This window comes from Myotis lucifugus, unplaced genomic scaffold (genome assembly GCF_000147115.1).
Source record: "Myotis lucifugus unplaced genomic scaffold, Myoluc2.0 scaffold_1, whole genome shotgun sequence".
In the NCBI taxonomy this organism is placed as follows: Eukaryota; Metazoa; Chordata; class Mammalia; order Chiroptera; family Vespertilionidae; genus Myotis; species Myotis lucifugus.
The window spans coordinates 2469024-2494820 of record NW_005871049.1 but is presented as its reverse complement, the minus strand read 5'-3'; the positions used below and the strand labels follow the sequence as shown (position 1 = coordinate 2494820).

At 49.3% G+C, this 25797-nt stretch overlaps 2 protein-coding genes across 13 annotated transcripts; one reads left to right on the top strand and one right to left on the bottom strand.

The window, feature by feature from the left end:
- The first annotated feature begins 657 nt into the window (after positions 1-657).
- PHYKPL (5-phosphohydroxy-L-lysine phospho-lyase) lies at positions 658-21019 on the top strand. Of its 7 annotated transcripts, XM_006081645.3 has the most exons (13): positions 658-793; positions 1788-1947; positions 5134-5208; positions 5771-5858; positions 5935-6051; positions 7047-7129; positions 7399-7624; positions 14391-14545; positions 14965-15054; positions 16901-17031; positions 17720-17800; positions 19460-19461; positions 20586-21018. In XM_006081645.3, exons 1-13 carry the CDS (start codon positions 739-741, stop codon positions 20619-20621), a joined length of 1299 nt encoding a protein of 432 aa, XP_006081707.1. In that variant the 5' UTR covers positions 658-738; the 3' UTR covers positions 20622-21018. The 7 variants fall into 7 exon arrangements, with proteins under 7 accessions (XP_006081707.1, XP_006081702.1, XP_006081706.2 ...); XM_006081640.3 differs by lacking the exon at positions 19460-19461; XM_006081644.3 differs by lacking the exons at positions 19460-19461; positions 20586-21018 and adding an exon at positions 19054-19216.
- On the bottom strand, positions 12154-25311 carry HNRNPAB (heterogeneous nuclear ribonucleoprotein A/B). 6 transcript variants are annotated; one of them, XM_006081649.3, is made up of 8 exons: positions 25037-25284; positions 24727-24956; positions 23573-23741; positions 22783-22941; positions 22467-22601; positions 20028-20148; positions 19212-19352; positions 16211-18222 (listed from the first exon to the last, which is right to left on the bottom strand). In XM_006081649.3, exons 2-8 carry the CDS (start codon positions 24933-24935, stop codon positions 18215-18217), a joined length of 942 nt encoding a protein of 313 aa, XP_006081711.1. In that variant the 5' UTR covers positions 24936-24956; positions 25037-25284; the 3' UTR covers positions 16211-18214. The 6 variants fall into 6 exon arrangements, with proteins under 6 accessions (XP_023609778.1, XP_023609784.1, XP_006081711.1 ...); XM_006081647.3 differs by lacking the exon at positions 16211-18222 and adding an exon at positions 18385-18993 and having other exon boundaries at positions 25202-25311; XM_006081646.3 differs by lacking the exon at positions 16211-18222 and adding an exon at positions 18385-18993 and having other exon boundaries at positions 25037-25283.
- Between the last annotated feature and the right edge of the window lie 486 nt (positions 25312-25797).

Here is a 25797-nt window from a genome sequence, read left to right as displayed (position 1 = left end):
TTCCCTCGGCCGGCCCTGCGACTCCGGGCCGAGCCTCCACCCCCGCGGCCGAGGCGAGATCTTGCCCCCGTTTCCCCCGGAGAAGGCCTCTTGCCTCCGAGCCTGGGCCCCGGCCCGAGCGCGCCCATTAAGGGGCTGAAGTTCAGACGCAGGGGGTGGGAGGCGGTTCACTGGCAGCGGAGGGAGCCTGTGCGGGGACTCTTGCCGGGACGTGGGCGCGAGGCAGCCTCTGGCGGGGCCTGGAGTTGGCGGCCACAGGGCAGCAGGGCAACTGGACTGACAGCCCTTGAGGGTGGGGGTGCCTCCCTCCCACCCATCCCAGCACAGAAACACTGCCTTGGGGAGCCCCAAGGGTCTGGGGCGGCCACCTTTTCCCGGGATTCGAGGACACAGATTGGTGATGTGGACACAGGCGGAAATGAATGAGGCCACGTAACTTTAACAGGACTTAAAAAACAATTTAAGTTTTAGCACCTGCTTCCACCTCCACCCGCCTTTCCTCCTTTCCAGTCCTCGCCTCTGTGGGGGAACTGGAGGCAGGGAAGCAACACGGTGCCCTTCAAGCTTTCCTTGCCCTTTCCAGAACCTGGAAGGGGTGGCGGAGGCCTGTCATGGGTGGACTCTCCCTTCAGGCTTCAGACATGGCTGTCCACTTTTTCTGCCTGTCTTCACAGCTCTTCCTGCAGACTCTTTTTTCCTGAGGATCCTATTAAGATTGTCCGGGGCCAAGGGCAGTACATGTATGATGAACAGGGAGCAGAATACATCGATTGCATCAACAATGTGGCTCACGGTCAGTACCATCACTCCGGCTGGCTGGGCAGGAGAGGAGGCCCAGGCTGTGAACCTGGTCCGGGCGTGATCCTGAGGTGCAGAGAGGGGTGGAGAACGGGGGTTGAGCTGAGCAGAAGGGGCCCGATCTTTGTGGTGTCGCTGTAGAAGTTTCCAAGTAGGAGCTGGGCTACACCAGGCAGTAGTCAGAGACCCTTGTCTGGGAGTCCAGTTCCACTTGGGACTGATGGCAAGCTGAGAGAGCAGCAGCCAGTCCAGCCACGACCAGCAGTGGTCTCCCCTGGCCAAGTGCTGGGGGTCATGGCAGGGCTTCAGCCCCAGGGACCCTCTCAGGTCCTGGGGAGAAAACTGAAGTAGGAATTCAGTTATCCAGATCGGGCTGCCAGAGCCAGTGGGAGGAAAGCGAGTCTGACTGAGCAGGCACCTTGGAAGTCAATAAAGTAGAGGCTCTAACGCCTGGGTTTATACCCTGTCCTTCACTTATTAACTTGGTAATCTTAGGCAAGTTTCTTAACCTCGGTTCCTCATCTGCAAAATAGACATGATAATGCCAAGCATCCACCTGAGAGTGTTTTGGAGGATTAACTGAGTTAATTCTTGTAATTTGCTTTGCCTGTGCCTGGCACCTGGCGAGCTCCCAACACATGTTTGCTGTTAGCATCATCTTTGGCCTTTGGCGGTTATTACCTCCAGCCCCCTCTGACTGATGAGGTGAAGCCCACAGACAGACACTCCCATCCCCCTCCATATAGCAAACCACCTCCCACCAAAGACGTGGGTTTCTAAGTAGGGTTTCCGCCAGAATCCTTCCTCAATCTCCCTTTCCAGAACGGGCATGTGTCTCCTGCCTCTGCCTTCAGGCTCCCCTCTTTCCTCTCCACCACTTCCTCCAATACTGTGTCTTCCCTGACTGGGTTTACAGATTGGGGCTGGGGGAGGGCTGGAAGGCTAGGATGAGCAGAGTCAGCTGTGTGATGGAGGTGGCCCTCTTCCAGTTGGGCACTGCCACCCTCTCGTGGTCCAAGCAGCACATGAACAGAACCAGGTGCTCAACACCAACAGCCGATACCTGCACGACAACATCGTGGATTTCGCACAAAGGCTGTCGGAGACCCTGCCAGAGGAACTCTGTGTGTTTTATTTCCTGAATTCTGGGTAAGTGCACTGCAGCTGGCCCCCTAGCAAGATGAAGGGAGTTGCTCACCGGTGGGCAGCATAGTGTAGCCGACCGAGTGTGGACCAGAGGAGGAAGCCCCCACTGTGCAGGTGCCAGACTTCCCAGCTGTAGACCCTGTGCTTACTCTGTCAACCCAGTTTTCTGGTCTCTTAGTAAGAGGTGCCATTACCTCCCTTCTAGGATCCTAGTTAGGATTTACCAAGGTAATGTGTTCCTTTATTTCTTCCTTAGGAAAACACAGGCACAGTGTTCAATCCCTGCTTGCTCAATAAGAAGCAAAAACATCAAATAATTCTTTAAAGGAATACAAAATTACCAAGAGGGGTCATTGCCTGGAGGAAAAGTATCTATATATATAAAAGGCTAATACACTAAGTGTCCCCTCAGAAGTTCGACCAGGAGACCGGGAGTTCGATTGCTCACTATAATGTGCGCTGACCACCAGGGGGTGGTGCAGAACAAAGGAAGAAGACGCTGGCCAAAAGCCGGAAGGCCCGATTGGCCCTGATTGCCAGCCAGGCCTAGGGACCCTGCCCATGCATGAATTTCATGCACCAGGCCTCTAGTAGGATATAATGAGGCATAGAAGCAGACCTGGCCTGCTCTGAGAGGAAAAGGAAAGGCTTCCCTGAAGAAATGATATTAGACTAAGAGCTGACTAGGAGATGAGTTGATGAGGAGGAAGGGTGCTGCCAGCCCCATCATAAGTGTTCTTATCAAGGTTGATTACCACACAGAACAGCCTGTGCAAAGGCTCTGCAGCAGAAGAGTCATGGGACCCCAGCACACTGGAGGAACTATAAGGCAGCCAGTGAGGGAGAGGAGAAGGTGTGAGCAGGCACTGCGGAGGGAGACAGGGCCCATCATCCTGGACCTTATCAGCCAAATAAAGAATCTGTTTTTATCCTAAGAGCATTGGGAAGTCAGAGGATTTTGATCAGGCAGGTGATGTCATCAGGGCTGGTGGAGAGTGAGAATGGACACCATTAAGTGCCATTTCAGCAGCCAGGTGACAGGTGATGGCAGCTCACACTAGAAGTGGCAGTGGAGACAGAAGTGGCAGGCGATGACATGTACATAGAACCAGCATCCTGGGAGAGAACATTCCAACAAATCCTAGGTTGAGGCATTTAGATTATAGTAAGTATTATTATCATTATCATTGCCACTTACATAGTACGTTTATCAGTCCCCTCCAATAATTTCTAGGAAGTGGAATTTACATCTTGATTTTATAGATAAGGAAACTTTATTTTTTTAAATACTTTTCAGTTCTTCAGAATTGTAAGAAAAATACATGAGTGGATATGCATTTTTATATAATAAATATTCCTTAAGATAAAATATAAATTACAATTCTATATATGATCAAATAAATGTAAAAATTCATGTTTACGCCGGAGGAAAAGTTTTGGATGTGTGTATGTGTGTGGAAGCAGCAGTTTAAATGAAACTAGCGACCTCCATGCTGCCAAATCCAGTCGTCTCTCTGCCGCCTTTGTCTTTCTCTCTCAGCAATACTGACAACATATGAATTTTGTGGAACACGTACTTCCACTCTCTCTAGAAATGCTTCTGGTCTAGCTTCCAGGACCCTGTGCACTCCTCACTCTCCTTAGCTTCTGGCTGCTTCTCCTGTCTCCTCTGCCAGTTCCTCCTCTGTGCCTCAGGGCAGGTCCTCTCTGAACCTCTCCCTCATGATCTCTTCTGTTCCCATGGGATTACCTAGCATCCACGTGCTGGTTACTCCCAAACTTGTCTCTCAAGCCCAGATGCTTCCCATGTGTTCCAGCCTCATGGTTCTAACCACCCCTTGACTTCTTGAACATCAGCTTCACGTGTCGAAAAGACAGTAAGAACATGATTGTCTTCTGCCAACACCCAGAGTGGGACCATGGCCCCAGCTCTCCCTTACTTTCCTAGGCACTGACCCCCAGACCTTCCCACGAGGACATCCCCTCACTACCACCCGCACCCTGTCTTGCCTAGTAAATGGCAGAACCATCTGCATCTCTGCTCAAGGCAGAAACCCTCCTCCCAGTCCTGCATCAGTCCTGCCTCACCTCCCTCCAGGATGGCTCCATCCACTTCCCTTTATCTTCATGGCCACTACTACCCTCACTTGCATGTCCTCCTCCTTAGTCTCCTCACTTCCACTTTTTTTTTTTCATTGAAATAGTGTGTTCTTTTAATTTATGACTACTGTGGATGGGCAAGGGGCCACATGCTAAACCTGGCAAGCTCAGGGGATTTGCTTCCACTTTCATTTCCTTCTACTCCATTGGACACACATAGCCAGAGGCTTCCTCCTCAAATGGAAGCTGAATCATGTCTCTTCTCTGATTAAAACTCTTCAGTGCTGCTTGCTGTGCCTGGGAACTTCCCCCTGAGGCTTTAGTGCAGATACTGCCTCCTCGTAGAGTCCTTCCTGACCCCCTGTCTTAGTCAGCTCAGGCCGCCCCAGACTGGGGGCCATTTGTTTTCTCACTGTTCTGGATGCCAGATCCAAGATCAAGGTGTCGGCAGGTTTGGTTTCTTTAAGGCCTCTCTCCTTGGTTTACAGGTGGCCATCTGTCTTCATGTGGTCTTTCCTCTGTACATGAGCCCCTGGTATCTCTATGTCCAAATTTCCTCTTAGAAGGACTTCACTCAGGTTGGGCCCACCCTAATGGCCTTATTTTAACGTAATCGTCTATTTAAAGGCCCTATCTCCAAATACAGCCACATTCTGAGGACTTCAACATATGAATTTTGTGGAACACGTACTTCAGCCCATAGCACCCCCTTATCTAAATAGGGTCCCAACTGGTCCTCTTGAGGCACTTATCAAGTGAGCATTCTTTCTTTCTTTGGTGTTTTTGGGTTTTGGGGGTTGTGTGTGTGTGTGTGTGTGTGTGTGGTTTGTCTTTTGCTTTCGTGACACATACTAGAATGTAAGTTCCAGGAGCGTCAGGGTCTGTCTGTTTCACTGTTTTTGCCCCTAGTCTTAGCACACAGAAGGAAGGCATTTGATGAATTTGTACCTAATGACTAATGAATAGTGTCCCAAGAATCTTCTTGCTGCTGGCAGGGCACCACCTTCCTCTGGGTTTCCCTGTAGGAAGCAGGCCCTCAGGAGGGAAAGCCCTTAGCTGTCTGAGCCGTGCCCACCTTTTCTGTTGTAGGTCGGAGGCCAATGACCTAGCCCTGAGGCTGGCCCGCCAGTACACGGGACACTGGGACGTGGTGGTATTAGACCAGTAAGTGCTGTTCCCAGAAGCTTGGGCCCACCACTTGTTGGGGATCATTGAGGCTCTAACTTTGGGTGCCTTGGGCAGGAAGAATGAGGGACCATCGCTGCAGAGACTCCCCAACACACGCCAGGGGGCTCTTTTCCCTGGTCTCTTCTAGGAGGGCAGCTTCTGGGGAGCTGAGAAACCTTTGTGAGGGGTTAAGAGTTGGCCCCACATTTGAGGTATTAAAACTGTTCCGACAGCAGGGGCTCCCATGTGGTGAGTATGTGCTGCACAAGGCCCAAGCCCAGGGTCAGCGCCTTAGCACATCTAAGGTCATTAAACCCTGAGGAGAAGCCACTGTAGAGAGGAGAGAACTGACCCAGAGAGCCTAAGTGATTAGCCCCTGTTACACGGCCAGGAAGCGGCCTCACAGGAAGTGACCCCACAGCCTGTGCTCATCCCCAGCCCTAGGCCTCGGGGGCTATGGCAGAAAGGTGTGTCTCCTGAGGAGGGTAGATGCTTGTCAAAGACAGGCCAGAGACTCGCGCCACCTGGGCCTGAGCCCACCCTCCCTTCTCCCCCCCAGTGCTTATCACGGTCACCTGAGCTCCCTGATCGACATCAGCCCCTACAAGTTCCGGAACCTGGATGGCCAGAAGGAGTGGGTCCATGTGGTACGCACGGCCCAAGGGGGCAACAGGTCGGTGACCACCCTGAGCCTATATGACATGGCGCTGTCACTCCCCACAGGCACCTCTCCCAGACACATACCGGGGCCTCTACCGGGAGGACCACCCCAATCCGGCTGAGGCCTATGCCAGTGAGGTGAAACGTGTGGTCAGCAGTGCACAGGAGCAGGGCAGGCAGGTAACTGCATTTACATGGGTCTAGCCCAGCCAACAGTGAATATCACTTCCTCTGTCGCCAGCTGGTGCTAGATACAGGGAACCCGGTGAGACTCCGGACCAGAGATGTGTCCTGGGTGTGCTGGGAGTCCTGGGGCCCAGGCTGGGCTGGTTTTGATTGTGAAGGAGGGTCCTTCGAGAAGGTGCTGCCTGATTTCAGTAACATGAGCTGAGACAAGCAGGCTACAAGGCCAGAAAGGTTGGCAGAGCCAGATCTGGGAAGCCTGGCCTGTGTGTTTCAGATGTTCTACATCTACTTATATAAAACCAGAAAAGAGGTTGCTGTGGTGGCAGCAGGGGTGGGAGGCCAGTTTTCTACCCCATTGACCTTTCCCTCATCCGGCTGGAGCTTCTAAAGAAGCTCTAAGGCAGAACATAGTTTGGAAGTCATTACTGTAGGCAGAAGGGGTCATTAAAGGGTTTTAAACAAGATGAGCTCAGTGTCTGAGTTGAGGCATCACCCTGGTGGCCAGTTGGAGGATGCACTAGAAGAGGCATCCAGTTTGAAGACACTGGCAGGAGGCCAAGGCAGAAACTGGCAGATCTGTGGGAGGCAGAAGTGTCCAGGTGGATGGCAAGGAGTGGGAGCAGAGATGATACAGAGCAAGTCAGGCTGTGCTGACTAATGGATGAAGGAGGGGGCTGGATCAGGGATGGGGGCAGATGGGAGAGTTGGGAGTCACCAGATGGGGGCAAGGGAGAAACAGGCTTGTGGGGGAGAAATCAGTGGATTTTTTCTGAGCTATGCTAAGTACAGGAGTCTGGAGGCATCCAGGTTGTAAGAATTGGTTTGAGGCCTGAAAGAATTCAGATGTGATGAGGAGCCCGAACTAGGGGTGCAACAGTGATGGTAACTCATCCTGCGTGGAGCCAGCCCTGAGCCAGCATCAGCAGGACTCTCAGTTTGCCTCTCAGCACCTCCAGGTCAGTGTTCCTGACATCTTGTCTTGTCCACAGATTGCCGCATTCTTCGCTGAGTCTCTGCCCAGTGTGGGCGGGCAGATCATTCCCCCTGCTGGCTACTTCCCGGAAGTGGCAGAGTAAGGAGGGGCAGCTCCAGGGAGGCCAGGGCTGTAATGCGGTTTCCCAACCTTTGTTCCAAATGACAACCTCCGTCTCACCTGTTTGCCAGAGTTTTCAAAGCCCCTGAAAAAATAGTGGCCCCTAGGAGGCCAGCCATCTGCCCAAGGCCCCAACCTTACTGTTGACAGAGCCAGGATTCAGAGTCCCAAGACCTCCCAGCTCCTGTTCTGATCCCTCTCACCACAGCCGCCCCCATCAGCCGTCAGCCTTCTGTCCTCTGCCACAGGCACATCCGAAAGGCTGGAGGGGTCTTTGTTGCAGACGAGATTCAAGTGGGCTTTGGCCGAGTAGGCAAGCACTTCTGGGCTTTCCAGCTGCAGGGGGAAGACTTTGTCCCTGACATTGTCACCATGGGCAAGTCCATTGGCAATGGCCACCCTGTAGCCTGCGTGGCCACAACCCAAGCTGTGGCGAGAGCATTTGAAGCCACCGGTGTCGAGTACTTCAATACGGTGAGTGAAGGCTCCGGGGAGCACTGAGCGTTCTGATAGGCCCCAGACAATCTGAGCAAAGGCCACAGACCTGGCACTGTGCCACCACAAAGATGTCTAAGATGCTGTGGGGGTGGGTGGGGGCTGGGGAACAGTTAAAGCAGGTCAGAGGATAATAACACCAAACCTCTTTAAGGTTAGTATCAACCCAAGAGCTGTGGCAAGAGATCATGCCTTATATAGAAAGAAAACAAGAGGCCCTCTCTCCCTTCCAGCAGAAGCTGCCTACTGTGTGCAAGACCCTGTGCTAAAAGCTGATGAAAATACATGAGGAGCTGTGTGGGTGATGGCCTAGGATTAGCGTTCGTGTTGCAGTAGGAGTGTAGAGGAGGTGCAGTGCAGGGTTGAGCTTTCCCTAAGTGAAGTGGATCCTCGGGTTGGAGGAGAAGCCACGGCATGTTCAGTGGCTCCAAGAGCGCAGTTATGTGGTGGGTGAGGGGAGCATAGTGGTCAGCAGATGGCCTCATGGTAGAAGAGCGGAGAGTCTGGACTAATCCCCAGGGCTGTGAGGAACCATGGAAGGGTTTTAGTCTGTGAGAGACGAGATTGAAATATGCTTTAGAAGTTCTCAGTGTAGAGAAAAACTACAGGTAGGCAATTGGTCCAGGCAAGAGAGAAGGAGCCCAAATCTGGACACGGGCTACAGGGAAGAATAGGGAAGGACAGAGAGTTGAGGGAACGAAGGACACACTGTCACCTCCCAAAAAAGAGTCAGTTTGAATGGGGGCCTGAAACATGGCAAGATTGGGCAGGATGGTTGAGATTTGTCAGAGGTTATTAAGGACGAAGGCTGGTGCTCTCAGCAAACTCACCACATACCCAGCAGACACATAGGTAGACGCCTCTGCCCTAAACAAGTTCACTGTTCAGAGGGGAGATGGGCTCATAAACCCCTGCTCACATGGTGCGGAAAGATTTAACGGAAGTGGTGTGTTCACAGTGCCAGGAGAGCACAGGGATGCGGGTAAGAGGACGAAGAAGAGGAATGGAAGGAGCAGGGGAGGATTCTTATGGATGTGGAAGGATGAGGAGGAATTGGCCCTGCGAGGAGGAAGGAGTGGGTTGTGTTAGGTGAAAGACAACCCAGTGGAGCCGGAGCCTGGTGCTTGTGTCTATCTTACTTGAAGCGCACATAGATTATGGAGTCAGTCCATGGCTCACGAAAGATCATCATCTGCTCTCGCAGAGTCCTCTTTTAGTTCATCAGTTAATTGGTTACTTTCATTCTGAGACAAGCATCTGAGAAGCCATCATCCCAAATAAAAGTTAGGACCTTGACAATAACCTGCATCTATTTATCCATATGGTTGCTCCCAGACCCTGCCTCCCCCAGCCCAAGTAGCCATCACTCTGAACCCCTATTCATTAGTTATTCTCATTTTTTTAACTTTATAAGTGTATCATGCTGCATGTATGTAGTCTTTAGGGATTTGTGTGTTTTTTCACCTAACATTGTATTACTAAGAGTCATCCCCATCGCTTGTCACTGAAGTTCATTTGTTTTGACTGCTTTATAATTATCCCATTGTATAAACTACTTTGGTTTATTTGTACAATCCTGTTGATGTGCTTTGCAGTTGTACTCATGGTTTTTGCTATTGTGAACAGTGCTGATATGAACCATTTTTATAAACTCTGTTGTACATGTGCAAGAGGCTTTTTTAGGAATAACCTAAGAGTGGAATTGCTGGTCATGTTCACCTTCATTTTGAGACAATGACATGTTTCCCAAAGTAGGTCACAAGTTAACATCCCACCAGCAGGCATAAGAGATTCTGTAGGTCAACATCCTCTTCAACACCTCTTAATTTGTGCCAATCAAGTGGGGTATAAGGTTGTAGCCCCTCAAATCAGGGATTTTTTTTTTAATATGCCATTCCCTGATTTCAACTTATGTGAAGCATCTCTTCATATGTTTATTGGCCATGTGCTTCTTCTGTGAAATGCCTGTTTTTTTTTTCCTTTTTTCCATGTTTTGATTGAATTACTAGTGCTTTTATTTATTTGTGGGGGTTTTATGTGTGCATTTGTGTATACATGTATAATTACACAGACACATACTTAGTTACATAGGGCTTTAGTTACATAGGATTCTTGAAACTTTTTATTTCTTCTTGGGTTAGTTCTGGTGAGTTGTATTTTCTTAGGAATTTTTCATCTGAGTATTCAAAATTGTCAATCTATATTTCTTGTTAATACTTTCTTAATATTTTTTAATCTTTATCATTATGTTCCCTTTACTTTTACAATAATAGTTCTTTGAGTCCTTTTCTTCTGCTTTCTATGGGGTTTGTTCTGTTGTGTTTTTTTGTTGTTTTTATTTCTTAAAATGGATACTTAACTGTTTTCTTTTTTTCCTTTTTTCCAATATATTTTTATTTTTTATTTTTTTAATTATATTTGTATTGATTTCAGAGGGGAGAGGAGAGGGAAAGATACAAACATCAACGATGAGAGAGAATCATTGATCGGCTGCCTCCTGCACACCCCACACTGGGGATCAAACCGTGACTTCCTGGTCGATACTCAACCACTGAGCCACACCGGCCAGGCTGTTTTCTCTGTTAATATAAATATTTAAGCCTGTATATTTCCCTTAAAGCACAGCTTTTACATTGTTTCCTACTAATTTTAATATATAGTGCTCAGTTGGTTGAGTGTCCCATGCACCAAGAGATTGCTAGTTTGATTCCCCATCAGGGCACATGCCCAGGTTTTGGGCTCAGTCCCCAATCGGAGGTGTGCAGGAGACAGCCAATCAATGATTCTTTCTCATCATTGATGTTTCTATCTCCCTCTCCTGTCCTCTCTGAAATCAATAAAAAATAATTTATTTTAAAGAGACATTTACAGAGTTCTGCAAGAATTTAGAGAACACACATTTTTCTTGAGGACATGTAGAACAATCACATACCAACTCACCTCAACACAGTTTACAGAATAAGTATCAAAAGAGTAAGCATCACACAAAACATGACCCTTAACTTTAGTGTCCTTAGTTAGAAGTTAATACGTTTTGAAAAACCTAAAATTGAATAATGGTGCTATGGTTCTCAAACTTTTGGTCCAAGAATCTCTTTACAATCTAAAAATTATTGAGGAACCCAAAGTGCTTTTGTTATATGTGTTATATTCTTAAGAGATATTTATCTGTAGTTTTCTTGAAATACCTTTGTCTGGTTTTGGTATCAGAGTAACACTGGCCTCAAAGAATGAGCTGGCAAGTGTTCAGATCTCTTCTAATCTCTCTGAAAGACTTTTCTGAAGGATTGGTAGTAATTCTTTAAACATTTAGGTAAAATTGACCAGTGAAGCCATCTGGTTCTCAGTTCTTCTTTATAGGAATTTAATATTACTATTCATTGTTCTTACTTACTATAGGTCCATTCAGGTGTTCTATTCCTTCTCACGTCAGTGTCAGCATTTCTTTATCTTTCTAGGCATTTGTCCATTTCACCTAAGTTATCCAGCTTGTTGGCATAATCTTGTACATATTATTCCCTTAGAGCTTCTCAAAGATTACTAGTGATGTGTCCTCTTTGATTCCTGAGTTTTGTAACGTTAGCATTCTTTTTATCTTGGTCAACCTAGCTGAAATTTGTCAATTTTGTTTATCTCAAAAACCAACTTTTGGCTGTTGATTTTTTTCTATTGTTTTTCTATATTTCTATTTATTTCCACTCCAATCATTATTATTTCTTCCTTCTGCTTGTTTTGGGTTTAGTTTGCTCTTCTTTTTGTAGTTTCTTAAGGTGAAAAGTTAGATTATCCAAGGTCTTTTTTCTTTTTCAACATAGTTGTTTATAGACAGAACTTTTCCTGTAAAGGACTACTTTCATTGCATCCATAAGTGTTGGTATGTTGTTTTCATTTTCATTCATCTCTAGGTATTTTCTTTTTTCTTTTTGTTAATCCTCACATAAGGATAATTTTTCCATTGCTTTTCAATGGAAAAGAGGGAAGGAGGAAGGAAGGGAGGGAGAGAGAAAGAGAGAGAGAATCATTGATGTGAGAGACATATCGAATGGTTGCCTCCCACATAGGCCCTGACCAGGGCTGATGAGGGAACCTGCAACCCAGGTACATGCCCTTGGCTGGTAATTGAACCCACGACCTTTCTGTGCATGGGCCGATGCTCTAACCACTGAGGACCAGCCAGGGCCATCTCTGGTTATTTTCTAATCTCCCTGACTTCTTTGAATCATTGGTTGTTTAAGAGTGTGTTAGGTAATTTCCACATATTTTTTAGTTTTTCAGTGTTCTATTATTTGTTTCTAGTCTCATTTCACTATGGTGAAAAAGATTTTAAGCTTTTTTTTTTAATCTTTATTGTTCAAAGTATGACATATGTTCCATTTCCCTCCTCTCCACCCTCCCCCCGCCCCCCCGCATTGACCCCTTCTAGCCCCCACCCCCACACCCTGCCCTAGGCCTTCACCACCCTATTGTCTGTGTCCATGTGTTGATCTCAAGTATGGGGCTATGCATACAAATTTTCAAGATAATTTACAGGATACCACTACACACCCATTAGAATGACTACAATTAAAAAGACTGACAAGCCTGGCCTGGGTGACTCAGTTGGATGGGCATTGTCCCACGCACCAGGAGGGATGTCAGTTCAATTCCCGGTCAGGACACATGCCCAGGTTGTAGACTTGATCCCCAGTAGGCTGCGGATTGATGTTTCTCTCCCTTTCTCTCTCTCTAAAATCAATGAGAAAACATTTAAAAAACAAACAAAAGACTGACAATTCCAAATGTTTTTAAGGATGTGAAACTACTGGAATTTCATAAATCTATGAAAGTAATGATACCACTACTTTGGAAAACTTTCAGTTTTTTATAAAAATCAACTATATATTTATCATATAATCCAGCAGTCTGGTAGTTACCCAAGAGAAACGAGAATGTATGTTTACAAAATAACTTTGTTATAAATATTAATTAGTTTTATTCTTAATAGTAAAAAATCAAAATAACCCAAGGGTTCATCTACAGGAGATTGAATAAACAAATTGTGGTATGTCCATACAATGGAATGTTATGCAACAACAAAATGAACTAACTACTAATACACAATAATATGGATAAATTTCAAAAACACGTTGAGCAGAAGCAGCAAGGCACAAAGGGGTACATATTCTGTGATCCCATTGTATGACATTCTGGAAAAGGCAAAACTGTAATGATAGAAATCAGATCAGTGGTCGCTGGGCCAGTAGTGAAAGGGGATACAACTCTGGAAAGTGATGGAAATGTGTTGTATCCTCATTGTGGGGAAGGTTCTAGTTTTACACATTTGTCAAATTGTATTGAACTACAGTCATGCACAGCATAATGTTTTGGTCAACAAGAGACACATTGATGTAAGAACATCTGAACCTGCCCCAGTCAGTTTGGCTTAGTGGTTAGAGTGCCAGTCTGCGGACTGAAGGGTCTCAGGTTGGATTCTGGTCAAGGGCACATACCTCCATTGCAGGCTCCATCCCCGGCACCAGTTGGGGCACGTGTAGGTGGTAACCAGTCAATGTGTCTCTCTCACATAGATGTTTATCTGTCTTTACCCCTCTCTTCCACTCTCTTAAAAAAAAAAAAAATCAATGGAAAAAATATCCTAGGGTGAGGATTAACAACAAAAAGAGAATTTTTATAAAAAATTGAGCCAAAATTATGTCAGCCCTGGCCAGCGTACCTCAGTGGTTAGATTGTTGGCCTTATAACCACAGGGTCTCAGGTTCTATTCCCATCAAGGGCACGTATCTAGGTTGCAGGTAGGATACCTGCAGGAGGCAACCAGTTGATGTGGCTCTTTCACATCGATGTCTCTCTCCCTCCCCCTTCCCTTCCATGGAGCCCACCCTGTGTGACAGAGTGGTTGAGCATGGACACATGAACCAGGTGGTCACGGTTCAATTCCCACACATGCCCAGTTGTGGGCTTGATCCCAGTAGGAGGCAGCTGATCAATGATTCTCTCTCATCATTGATATTTCTCTCTCCCTCTCCCTTAAGTAAATATTTATTAAAAAAATAAAATCAACCTGACCGGTTTGGCTCAGTGGATAGAGCGTCGGCCTGCAGACTCAAGGGTCCCAGGTTCGATTCCGGTCAAGGGCATGTACCTTGGCTGCGGGTACATCCCCAGTAGGGGGTGTGCAGGAGGCAGCTGATCGATGTTTCTCATTCATCGATGTTTAACACTCTATCCCTCTCCCTTCCTCTCTGTAAAAAATCAATAAAATATAAAAAAATAAAATCAATGGAAAAAATATCCTTGTGAGGCTTAACAAGAACAAAAAAATTATGTCTAACCACTGTGTTTTAAAATATTTAATGTCATGTTAGACTAATTATTTAATGTCAACTGTAATTGAAAAATTAAAATAAGGGGGAAATATTTGAGCCAGAGGATACACCTGGAAGCAAGATCTCAACAGAATGAGAAAAGTGCTTCCAAGAATAGCATTTTGCAGCTTTTGTGCATTTGGAATTAAAGAGGGAACTAAGGAAAATTACAGCCGACAGGTGTGGCTCACTGGTTGAGCACAGACCTATGAAACAGATCATGGTTTGATTCCTGGTCAGGGCACATGCCCGGGTTGTGGGCTCAATCCCCAGTAGGGGGTGTGCAGGAGGCAATTCTCTCTCATCATTGATTCTCTCTCTCTCTCTCCCCCTCTCCCTTCCTCTGCTGGACATCTGACATGCCCTTTGCCCTGGCTCAGTTTGGGGGCAGCCCAGTATCCTGTGCAGTGGGGCTGGCCGTCCTGGATGTCTTAGAGAAGGAACAGCTGCAGGCTCATGCTGCCTGTGTGGGCAGCTTCCTGATGGAGCTCCTCGGACAGCAGAAGGCCAAGCATCCTATCATCGGGGACATCAGGTGAGGCTTGGGGCAAGTCACCGCCCACTAACGAAGCACCTGCAAGATGCCTAGAGTCATCTCTTCTTTCACCTCCTAACACCTGGGATGGTGGGAGTCTCCACAAGGAAAGAAGTGAAGCACCTAGAGGGGCTGTTGTCCAAAGTGGCACTTCTAGGGAGGGGAAAAGTCAGGATCAAGTAGCTCTGACTCGCTGCCCCTCCATCTTTCCTCTGTCAAAAGTGAGGGCCCCTCCCCATTGCAATTACTTCCTAGACACACACCACCACCACCAGTTCCTGTGACTCGGTCCCCAGGAGACAGAGGTACAAGCCCTGGTGGACTTTCCAATGGGACTTGGCTGAGACCCAGGCACAGGGCAAGTGTTAGGCCCGTGGTCCCTCAGGCCTGGACTCCTGAGATGTCACCTTCTGCTCCAGGGGTGTCGGACTTTTTATTGGTGTGGATTTGATCAAAGATGAGGCCACAAGGACGCCAGCCACCGAAGAAGCTGACTATTTGGTATCCAGGTACTTTTTCTTCAAGCAAGTTGCCTTTGCAGAGCTTCTCCAGGGCCACACCAGGGACAGGGGATGGACAGGACTCCTGCTCGTCTGGGTGGGTATGTCTAGATGGAGCATCATCTCTGGACTTAGAAGCCCCCTGCCCAAACCGGTTCACATTTTTCACTTGAATCCAGGTAGGACTCCAGCCTCAGCACCTTTCTCCCCTTTTATCTCCATTCCTCACGCCTATCCTTTCCCCCACCTCAAAAAATCTTTGGGAAATGTGTATCATTCTGCGTTTGGAATTCACATAAAACAGTAAGGCTGTAAAAAAAAAAAATCTCCCCCTCCGTGAAGTTTTTTGAGACTGACTCCTCCCCTGAGTGACTATCCAGTCCCTGCCTTCTCTCTGCTGGTCAGACACATCTGCCCACTCAGCTACCCCATGCTCACCCCACCCCAGCCTCAGCTCAGGAATCCAGCATGGCCCATTGGAAGGAATCAGATCTGAGGCCCAGCCTGATTTCCTCCATCTCATAGCCACTTGTGATTTCTCCAGTTCAGCTAGGAATCTGTTACCAAGAATTTGGTGTTTCATCACTAGTAGGTGGTAGAGCTGAATTTGAAGTCCAGACCTTATTCTTTTTCCTTTTAATATACTTTTATTGATTTCAGAGAGGGAAAGAAACATCAATATTGAGAATCACTGATTGGTTGCCTCCTGCACACCCCCTACTGGGGATCGAGCCCACAATCTGGGCATGTGCCTTTGACTGGAATTGAACCTGGGACCCTTCAGTCCACAGGCCAATGCTCTATCTACTGAACCGAACAAGCTAAGGCCAGGCCTATTCTTTCTAGCACTGCCATAGTCTGGGACACCATGGCTCCTAACGAGACTTAACATAAACTTTAAAAAATGTAAGTGGAACCTGGCTGGTATACCTCAGTGGTTGAGCATCAACCTATGAACCTGATCAGTTTGATTCCCTGTCAATACACATGCCTGGGTTATAGGCTCAATCCCTGGTGGGGGGTGTACAGGAGGCAACTGACCAATGATTCCCTCATCAGTTCTATCTTCTACAATCATGTTAGACCCCTTCTCTCAGTAGCCAAAATGCCTTCCTAGGTGGAATTGGGGGAGGGTGGGGGTGGCGTTGATAAAAAAACACATTGGTTTGTTGTTCCACTTTTTTATGCATTCACTTGCTGATTCCTTTATGTGCCATAACTAGGGATCAAACCTGCAATCTTGGCATATCAGGACAACACTCTTACCAACTGAGCTACCTAGCCAGGGCAGCTTCCTAGGTTAAAAGTATAAATGTGGGATATTAAAAATGACTCTCTTACGTATCAATGATAGTATTAAGTATGGTAAAGTCATCCTCCTAAAAAGAACTGGAAATTAAACTGACAAGAGCTGTCTGGAAATTACATTACCTGTGTGCTGGGAGCAGGGGAAGTTACTAAAACTAGATAAAGGGATGGAGTTCATTGTACCACTTTGTAATGTTGGACATTTTCCATACATTTACAAAGCAAGCCATACACATCATATAAACCATACATGAAGTGGGAAACGCAGGGACTACAGACTAGACTGGAACTCCAGGGGCAGTTAAGACTATGCCCCTTCTCAGGGCCAGGTCCATATGAGCCATTCACACCAGGGCACAAAGGATGGAAATAAAGTTTTGCAAGGGGTAGCCAGTGCCCCATGCAGGGGGCAGGGGGGGCCTGTGAAGGGCTCCAAGAGCAGTGTGGCTGGAAACCTAGCCAAGTGGCCAAAGCCAGGTGCAGGAAGACCATGTGAAGGGCCCTGGGCTGGTGGTGTAGCAAGGCTCTGTTATGTCCTGTCCTACAGGCTGAAGGAGAACTACATTTTGCTAAGCACTGATGGCCCTGGTAGGAATGTCCTGAAGTTTAAGCCCCCAATGTGCTTCAGCCTGGACAACGTACAACATGTGGTGGCAAAGCTGGATGCCATCCTAACAGGTAAGCATAAAGCCCCGTGTCCAGCTGACCATGTGCCCAGGACCCAGCCCAGCAGCTTCAATGGTCTAGTGCACTCAGGGGAAGGGGGCGCAACAGCCTCTGGACAGTGCAGGAAGCAAGGAGCTCAAGTGGAGAGGGGGTCTTACTAGCCCAGGTCACTTCTATTTCTGCCTGTGCTGGTGGGGCTTCCCAAGCACTGGGGAGGTGGGAGCTGAGCCACCCCCAAGGGCTATGCATGCAAAGTTCTGGGCAGGGGTAGCCCCCTAAATAGGCAAAGTCCCGTCTCTTAGATGGAGATCAGAACCACCCCTCCCTGTCCTCCACCTCTGGGCTATTTCACTTCTGCCCCCAGGGCTCCAGAGCTGAGGGCCAACCCCCTGTACACAACTGGGAAGTGGTATAAAACCTGCTGGATGAGGTGAGGCACACTAGCTTAGGTTTCCTATAGGAGCCTCTGGTTGAATTTGGGTCTTGGGAAACTTGAGGGCAGGCTTTATCCTTTGGGAATATTGTTGCTGATCCTGTGGCTGGTGCCACATACATATAGGTCAAGTGTGGGGGATCATGGCCCTATCCAGTGAGCCCAACTCCAAACTGCCATCCAAGAAGCTTAGACACTGAAGGCAGGAGGAGCCTTTAGCAGATGAGAAAGGTTAACCAGTTTGGGTGGCCATGGGGTCTTTTTCAGACATGGAAGAAAAGGTGAGAAGTTGTGAGACGCTAAGGCCCCAGCCCTGTGGTAGCCCTGCCCTGTCATGTCCTTTACTAGGTGAGTAGGCCACAACTGGGTTCCTGAACTGTTCTGTACCCCCCAGGAAACCAAGCTTCTTTTTTTTGTAAATTTTGTTCCAAGTGATGTCCCCTTCCCATAGGGTACTTCCAACATTGGGAGGCTCTGGCTACCTTGAACTCTCTCCACACACCCCTGCCAGAAAATCTCCAACTGTTTGCATTTGTTGGCTGAGGCAAGAGGGCAAGAGCAGCCACGTCCTCCCCAGCCAGTTCCTTCTAGGAGTGAGGGGAAACAAAACTCCTTTTCAGGCTCCGACCACCTAGAGCCAGTCCCACAGCCTGCTGCCTCCTCTTGCCACCAGACTTGAGGTGCTCCAATCCAGCAGCAAATAGGTGCTGCCAGAGTAGGCTATTACATTTCAGCCAGGAGGGGGCATCCTTGATTGTAGGTTCACTGTCCTGGAAGACAGAACCCCGTTTTAAGAAAGGTGTTCTAAGGTGTCTCAGAATCCCTACTGCACAATCTTCACCCCCATGAACAGCTGCCTTAAACCTCCAGCCATTTCCTTCCTTTAAAGGGGCCCAAGTCCTATGCACCGCATATCCCACACTCACCCAGGCTTAGGGGTTTTTACATTTTTATTTCAAAAGCTTGGATAGCTTCAATATCCAGGTCGTGGCAAAATCAGGACACGTGTAAAATACCTTACAATACATTAGATTCCCAAAAGGTACCAAAAAGTACAGTAAAATTAACACTTCCATTACAGGAAATGTATGACACAAATAATATAAAATTAAAAGGTGAAAAAAGGTGACACTGGTTTCCTAAGATAGACTTTTTTACAACCAGGGTCCACAGGTCCAGGATGCAGAGCGGCAGCAGGAAACTGACCCCCCCACCTGGTTCTGGGTAACCCGGTAATAAAATCAGCCCACAAAGCCGCTCTGGCCTCTGAGACACCACACGCTGCCTAAAACAACTAGAGCTCTGGAAATAGTAAACAAGAGAGTGATTTCCAGGGGGGAAATTTTAAATAAGATGCACATGGGACAGGCCATAGAAAGTATGCCAAGTTAAATTTGGTACATAATTGTTTGTGTTCACTCAATATCCAAACAAAGCGTGTGCGGTCAGACGGGCACTCTTGCCGAAGCCTCAGTATGGCTTGTAGTTATTCTGATGGCCACCACGTCGCTGGCTCTTCCCGTAATTCGTACTACCCTGACCTAGGGACAAGAACAACAATGATAGCAGCTAGATTTATTGAACATTTATCCCTGTGCCAGGCGCTTGGCTCAAATCCTCACCAGAGCCAACACCCCTGGGGCAGGCTACAAAGCCCAGCCTGTCTGACTCCAAAAGCCCCTGCTGCCAGTGACCCCTGCACTTTCTGTCCTGCCTCCCAGGTGGGTGACTGGATGGGGCCTCCCTCTCTCCTACTTACTGTAGTCGTATCCGGGGCCGTAGCCGTAATAGCCATAGGGCGAGTAGTCGTAGCCGCCATAGCCGGGCCCGTAGCCCTGCTGGTAGCCGTAGCCCTGGTTCCAGTAGTTGCCGTAGCCCTGATTCCAACTCTGACTCTGACCTGTGGGGGGAGCAGGGCACAGGGGCCCATGGACCATTTAGCACACGTAGGAGCTAGGATGGAGGAAATCCTGCCCTTTGGGTGGCGGGGTTACTATGGCAACTCAGAAGTAGAAGCCAAGGAAGGGGCTTGCTGTCCTGATATAACAGAGCCCTAACCTGACTGCACTTAGACCCAAGCTGCAGAGGAAGACAGAACGGAACCTAACTTCTCTCAGGGCCAAAGAGGCAGGAACTCATTCTCACTCAAATCACCCTCTGATTACCCAAACCCTCTCTGGCAGCTTGGCCTTAAAAAAGATAGAGTTCAGGCTTTGGAGTCAGAGGGCCTAGGGCAGAAGGAGATAAAGCGCCTGGCACAGCCCTGCCCTACCTTCTGCCCGCCCACCCACCCATGGGTGGACCAAGACTCAGGACAGCCAGAGAGCCCATCAGGCCCCTCCCCCCTCCCATCTCAAAGTATAATATAAATCTTCCGCTGCCCTGGGGCCCCAAACCACATGGGAAATATGGGCTCTTCCACTCCAACCAGCAGCAGCTCAGCCCGGACCCAGGAGAGCCATTCCTGTCCCTGCCCACCCTGCCACACCAGAGACCAGAGTAAGCCCCCAAGACAGGCATGGAAGCTCCATGCAGGCAGGGAAACCAGGCCCATATTCATCGGTGTTCCACTCACCTCCTCCACTTCCACCACCACCACCACTGCCTCGGTTCCCTCTGTTGCGGTTTCCACGGCCCCCAGAGCCATACTGCTGCTGTTGATAGACTTTTCTGGGCAGAGCCACCTTGATTTCACACTACAAGCCAAGAGGACAGGAAGTCAGGCTACTGGGACAAGTTCTGGGGAGAGACTGTGCACAACGACCTTCATTTACAAACATTCAGACTTGGTCCATCTTAATAATAAAATATGGTAGGGTGTGAAACCACATTCGGGCTAGAATTTCTGAGAACCGTAACTAAAACCTAAACAAACCAAGATTCACATTAGAGCCTTTTTGGCTCAAACCTTCCCCCAGAGAATGTACTGGGAATGATGGATACAAAACCAGGGTTAGGACAGCTCCGTTTAACAATTGGGAGAGGGACAGCAGGGCCAATGCCAGCTCAGTATAGCAAAACACACCAACTGTCAGGTCTAGTGCCACCTTGGTCCTACTAGGCAGGGAGGTCAGAGGCTTCCCGGATGAGAGCCAGAGAATAAGTACACTTTCTGATTTTACTTTTTTTACAGAAAAAAAAAAATGAAGCATCCTACTCAGATGTATAGTGGTGACCCTGACTTCCAACTTACAGAGGAAGAAAGCCACTGAGGCTCAGGGCAGAGCTTGCCTGAAGCCAGACTGCTACCGCTGCCCCTCCCCCAACCACTGGTCTGTATTTGGGATGGGCCAAAAGCCCTATGTATGTCCCCCAGAGTCTGTTTCTGCTTAGCTCAAAAACCTGCCCACTGTGGGTGGAGGTAGGGTCAGGAACCTTCCAGTGCTCCTGCTTAAATAAATTAGAAGTGTATTTTTAAAAGTACACTGAAAAAAGAACACAATAAAAATAAAACCCTGGCTGGTGTGGCTCAGTTGGTAGGATATTGTCCTGTGCACTGAAGGGTTGCTGATTGATTCCTAGTCCAGGCACATGCCCAAGTTGCTGAGTTGCTGGCTCAATCCCTGGTGGGGGTATGGAGGAGGCAGCCAATTGATGTTCTGCGCTCACATCAATGTTTCTCTCCCTCCCTTCCCTCTCTGAAAATCAATTTTAAAAATAAAAATTTTTTAAAGGGGGGACATCTGTAATACTTTCAATAAAAATAAAATTAAAAAAAAAAAACGCTCTCCCTCCCTAGCTTTCATGTGCCCCTCTACACCTACACCACCACCCCCTATGCCTTTCCCTTTCCCTCTCCTAAGTTCCAAGGGCCCTTCTTTTGCTTTTTTAACTTGTTTTCTGAGCCTACACAGCCCAGCTGGCTCACTTCTACTACCTCTAACTTTCTAAATGAACTTTCTCTTATAATTTGAAGAAATAAAAGTACCGACACATACTTTGCCCCCAACTAAGACCAGTGAAAAAAACATTCCACATAAGCTGTCCCCATATAAGCATACTCCTGTAAAACTGGCAAATTACCCCCACCAGTGATGCAATCTGATGTTTTCTACCCTACTGAATATACAACTAAATACAGTATTTCATACAACTAAATACAGTATTTCAAGACCCACTGCCAGCAGTGACTAGTGCTGCCCTATAGGTTCTTCCTGCCCATTTTTCATTATGGCAGAAAAAAAGGCCTGTTGATACCCCTATCCACTGGGCTAGCTAATGGATGGTCTTTTCCAAATGTCCCCTAGGATCCAATCTCATTTTACATGAAATTTAAGAGTCCAATCCAATTTTTCTAAATTCCCAGCCAGGGTACTGAAGTTTTCAGGAGCCCCACCCTACCTGTCCAACTTTATCTGGCTGCCACTCCAGCACAGACAGAGCCTGTCACACCCTGCCACACCCTCAACACGCAACTGCCACCTGGAGAATACTTTAAAAAGCCATACTACCCTCTCTCTAGACCAGAGTTCAGGGGTGGTAACAGCTATATTTCTCACTTCTATTCATTCAAAGGCAAACTAGCCCTGGGTATAAATGAGCCAGGACCCTGGGGGCTCTTTGGGAAGGATCTTGCTAGGATGGATTTGACTAAACCAATATCAAAAGGGGATGGAGAAGAATAAAGATTTGGTTTTGGAAGCAATAAGATAGAAAAGCTCTGCAGCAGTTTCTATAGTAAGCAGGACTTCACTGCCAGGGAAAGAAATCAGTGAACGGCAGAAGTTCCAAAATCTTCTGAGAACTGCAAATCTTAGACTCTAGATTCAGACCATCTTAAGCTCTAGCTTTAAAGAGACTACTCAGCATGCTACTCTGTTTTTACTGCCAGGCTAAGAGCTCCTTGCAGGCCAGGACCATCTGCCCCCAATCAGGGCAGCAGACCTTCAGAGAAACAACAGAGTCTCACTACCCTGGAGAGCCCTTGGAGGCAGCCCAACCCCTAAGCCACACCTGCAAGGGGCAGACCTCTCTCAGCAAGAGGCCACACACACATTAACTGCAGACACTTTACCTTACTTCCACTGATGGTGTGGAACTTTTTCTCTAGAACCTTCTTCACAGGTTCTTCCTCTTCTTTAAAAGTGATGAAAACAAAACCTCGTCGTTTGTTTGACTTTGGATCCATTGGAAGATCAATGGCCTCGATCTGTAAACACAGGCAAAGCTCAGGACCAGTACCTCCCCAGGGCTCACAGGGAACTGGATGGAGAAAAGGTCCATGAAGGCCAGAGAACGATAAAGCAGCCTGGCTGAGGAGGGCTCCTCCAGTCAGCCAAGGCTGTCACGGACCAGGAAGACCACCTCAGGGCAGAGGGCAGGCCACTCACCTCTCCAAACTCGCCAAAGTACTCTCTGATTTTCTCCTCAGTGGCTTCAGGATTCAGACCCCCCACAAAAATTTTCTTTACAGGCTCCTTCTTCATGGCCATAGCCTTTTTGGGGTCAATGACACGGCCATCCAGCTTGTGCTCCTTCTGGTCGAGGACCTGTTCCGACAGAAGGAAGTTGGGTTCTAACTCAGCAGCATGACGCTATACAAGGCTCTTCTCTTTGAGCCATGGAACCCCAACACAGGTACACAAAATGTTTCATCCCCTCCAAACTCTAACCCCAACAATCATCAAATGTCAAGCACAGCTGGTTTACCTGTAAATCAGTCCTCACCACCCCGACTTTTCCCATGTTATCCTGTACCCCCTCCTCCTGCCTCGGCAGTTCCAGTTGAAGGCCTATCTCCAGAAGTAAAGCCGCAGTGACTGAAGGAAACTGGGCTGCTTGGGCTCAGAATCCTTACTCCACCACACTTAGCCACCTGTGTGAGCTTTTCTACTTCAGCTTCTGAACCTTAGCTTGTTTTCTGTAAAATGAAGCTAAAATGCCTATCTCGTAACAACCTTGGACTCCCCTCCAGTCCTCACAATAGTGTTTGCAGTGTCCAGAAGAGGCAGAGGAAGGCAAATGTCCACTCTCATCTTCCTGTACCACTCCAGCCCACTCACTACCCTACTACAAGGAGCTGCTTTCCTCAAAGCACCAACCATGTGCAGAACACACAAGCTACACGCTCCAAGAGTAGCGTCCTTAGAATTTACTCCTTATATAAAGTACCCAGCTTACCTTCTCCACACTAGCTGCATCTTTGAAGAGAATAAACCCAAATCCTCTTGACCGGCCAGTGTTGGGATCCATTTTTATTGTACAGTCAACGACCTCTCCAAACTTGGTAAAATAATCCTTTAGGTCCTTTTTGCTGGTATCCCAGCTCAGGTGACCAACAAACATTTTTCTGAAATGGTAGGGTGAGACACATAGCAACAAGTCTTATAAGAAAGCTGTGATTTTAGGAGGACTGGCCCTAGCAAAGCTTTCACTGAGAAGATCAGAAATAAAGCCACAACCTGGAACAAGACTCTCTCCCTTGAGCCCCTAGCAGGGGTGGGCAAACTTTTTGACTCGAGGGCCACAATGGGTTCTTAAACTGGACCGGAGGGCCGGAACAAAAGCATGGAGTGTTTGTGTGAACGAATATAAATTCAAAGTAAACATCATTACATAAAAGGGTACGGTCTTTTTTTTTTTTTTTTTTTTTTTTTAGTTTTATTCATTTCAAACGGGCCGGATCCGGCCCGCGGGCCGTAGTTTGCCCACGGCTGCAAGGGCTCGATCTTTGGAAGATGTTAAATCTCTAGTACTCTCCCAAACTCAACTTTGACGCTAACCAAGTTTCAGGAGACAACAAACGCCGACTGGGCGAGGGAAAGGAAGGACAACCTGGCCGGGGTACAGGCTCTGAGCGCTCACAACGGAAAGCAATTTGTGTAACAACCACGTATCAAAAGGCTACCGTCTCCGCCATTCCCCGCCACTTCCGAAAATTCGCTCTCAAGGAACCAGCAGCTTCCGGGTGCCCCGACCGTAACTCCGCCCTCGGTCGGCGGCGGAGGAAGGAGTCCGCGGCCCGGGCACGCGCCAACTCCGCCCCCGCGGCCCCCGCGCGGCCCAGCCCTGCTGGGCCCGAGGCCCCAGTGCACTCCCCTTCCGGGCGCCCGGCCCGTCCCTGGCGCCGCGCGAGAGGCCCCGGGGCGGCGCCAAAATCGACCCAACAAACTCCTACAAACTCGAGCGCGAGCGGCGGCAAAGCGGGTAGGCGCGGAGAACGAGTCCGCTGCCCGAGCCGCCCCGGCCGCCTGCCCCTCCCCCTGCCGCGTGGCGCCAACAAAAGGCGGCCCCGGAACAAAGGCAGCGTCCGGTCGGCCCTCGGCCGCACCTACCCCGCGTCCTCCTCTTCCTTGCTGGCGTTGATCTTGTCGCCCTCGGCGCCGTTCTGGTTGCCGGCCGGAGGTGCCGCGCTCCCGCCTCCGGCGCTCGCCGCGGCCCCGCTGCCCGGCCCGGCCGGCGACTCGCCTTCGGGGGCCGCCTCGTGCCCGTTCTCGGTGGCGCCCGTCGTCTCCATGAGCTGCTCCTCACCGGTTTCCGACATTAGACCGGAGCGCGGCGGCTCCTGCAACGAGCGGCCACAGCACGTCAGACCCGCGCGGCTCCCGCCGCCTGCCCCCCGCAGCCCGCGGCCCGGCCGCTCACCTCGCCGCCGGTGACGCCGCGAGGCCCGCTCGTCCCCACCCGCCGGGAAGGTGCCACGAGGCTCCGCCGCGCTCAAGCCCGCGCTGCCCGGTCTCCCCTCCCTCCGCCAACGGAGCTGCCGCAACTTCGCGCGCTCCTCCTCGACCACCGCTGCACGGAACCCACCGCCCAAAAGACTTGCTTAGGCCCGCACGGTACCGCCGCCTGACAATGCCGACTCGTGGCGCTCTTTATAATGCCGGAGCCGGGGCGGCCACCTCGCAACAAGAGGCATGCTCACTGGCTGTACCCGTCCGTCACTCAACCCTGCGCCGGCGTCCTATTGGCCACGTCGGCGCGCGCACGCTAGATCCGGGCGGGCTTTGTCCTCATTTTAGAACCCGCGCGAGCCTGGGCCCTGCGGAGCGTTGCCTGACTGAACGACGTTCCTGCCCGCGGCTGAGAGGCCCCGGGCATACCTTCCGCCCTGTTAGGCCGCAGTCTCTCTCCTCCCGGCGCCCCCAATCCCAGCATTGACAGTCTCGGCCGCTCCATTTCCCCAAAGAGGGGAGTAGGTTCGAACAAGTCTCGCAAACCAAGATCGCCCGGCTGGAAGCGGCAGAACCCGGGCTGCCGAGCTGGGGCGCGTAGGGTCCCCCACAGTCCTGGGCTCGGAGGGATGGCGACGCAGCTCGCCCTCCCCTTGACCTTGGTGCCCTCGGAGCCCCGCGCTCCCGCCCTTCCTGCCGCCCCCCGCAGCGGGGAGCCGCGGGCTGGGGACG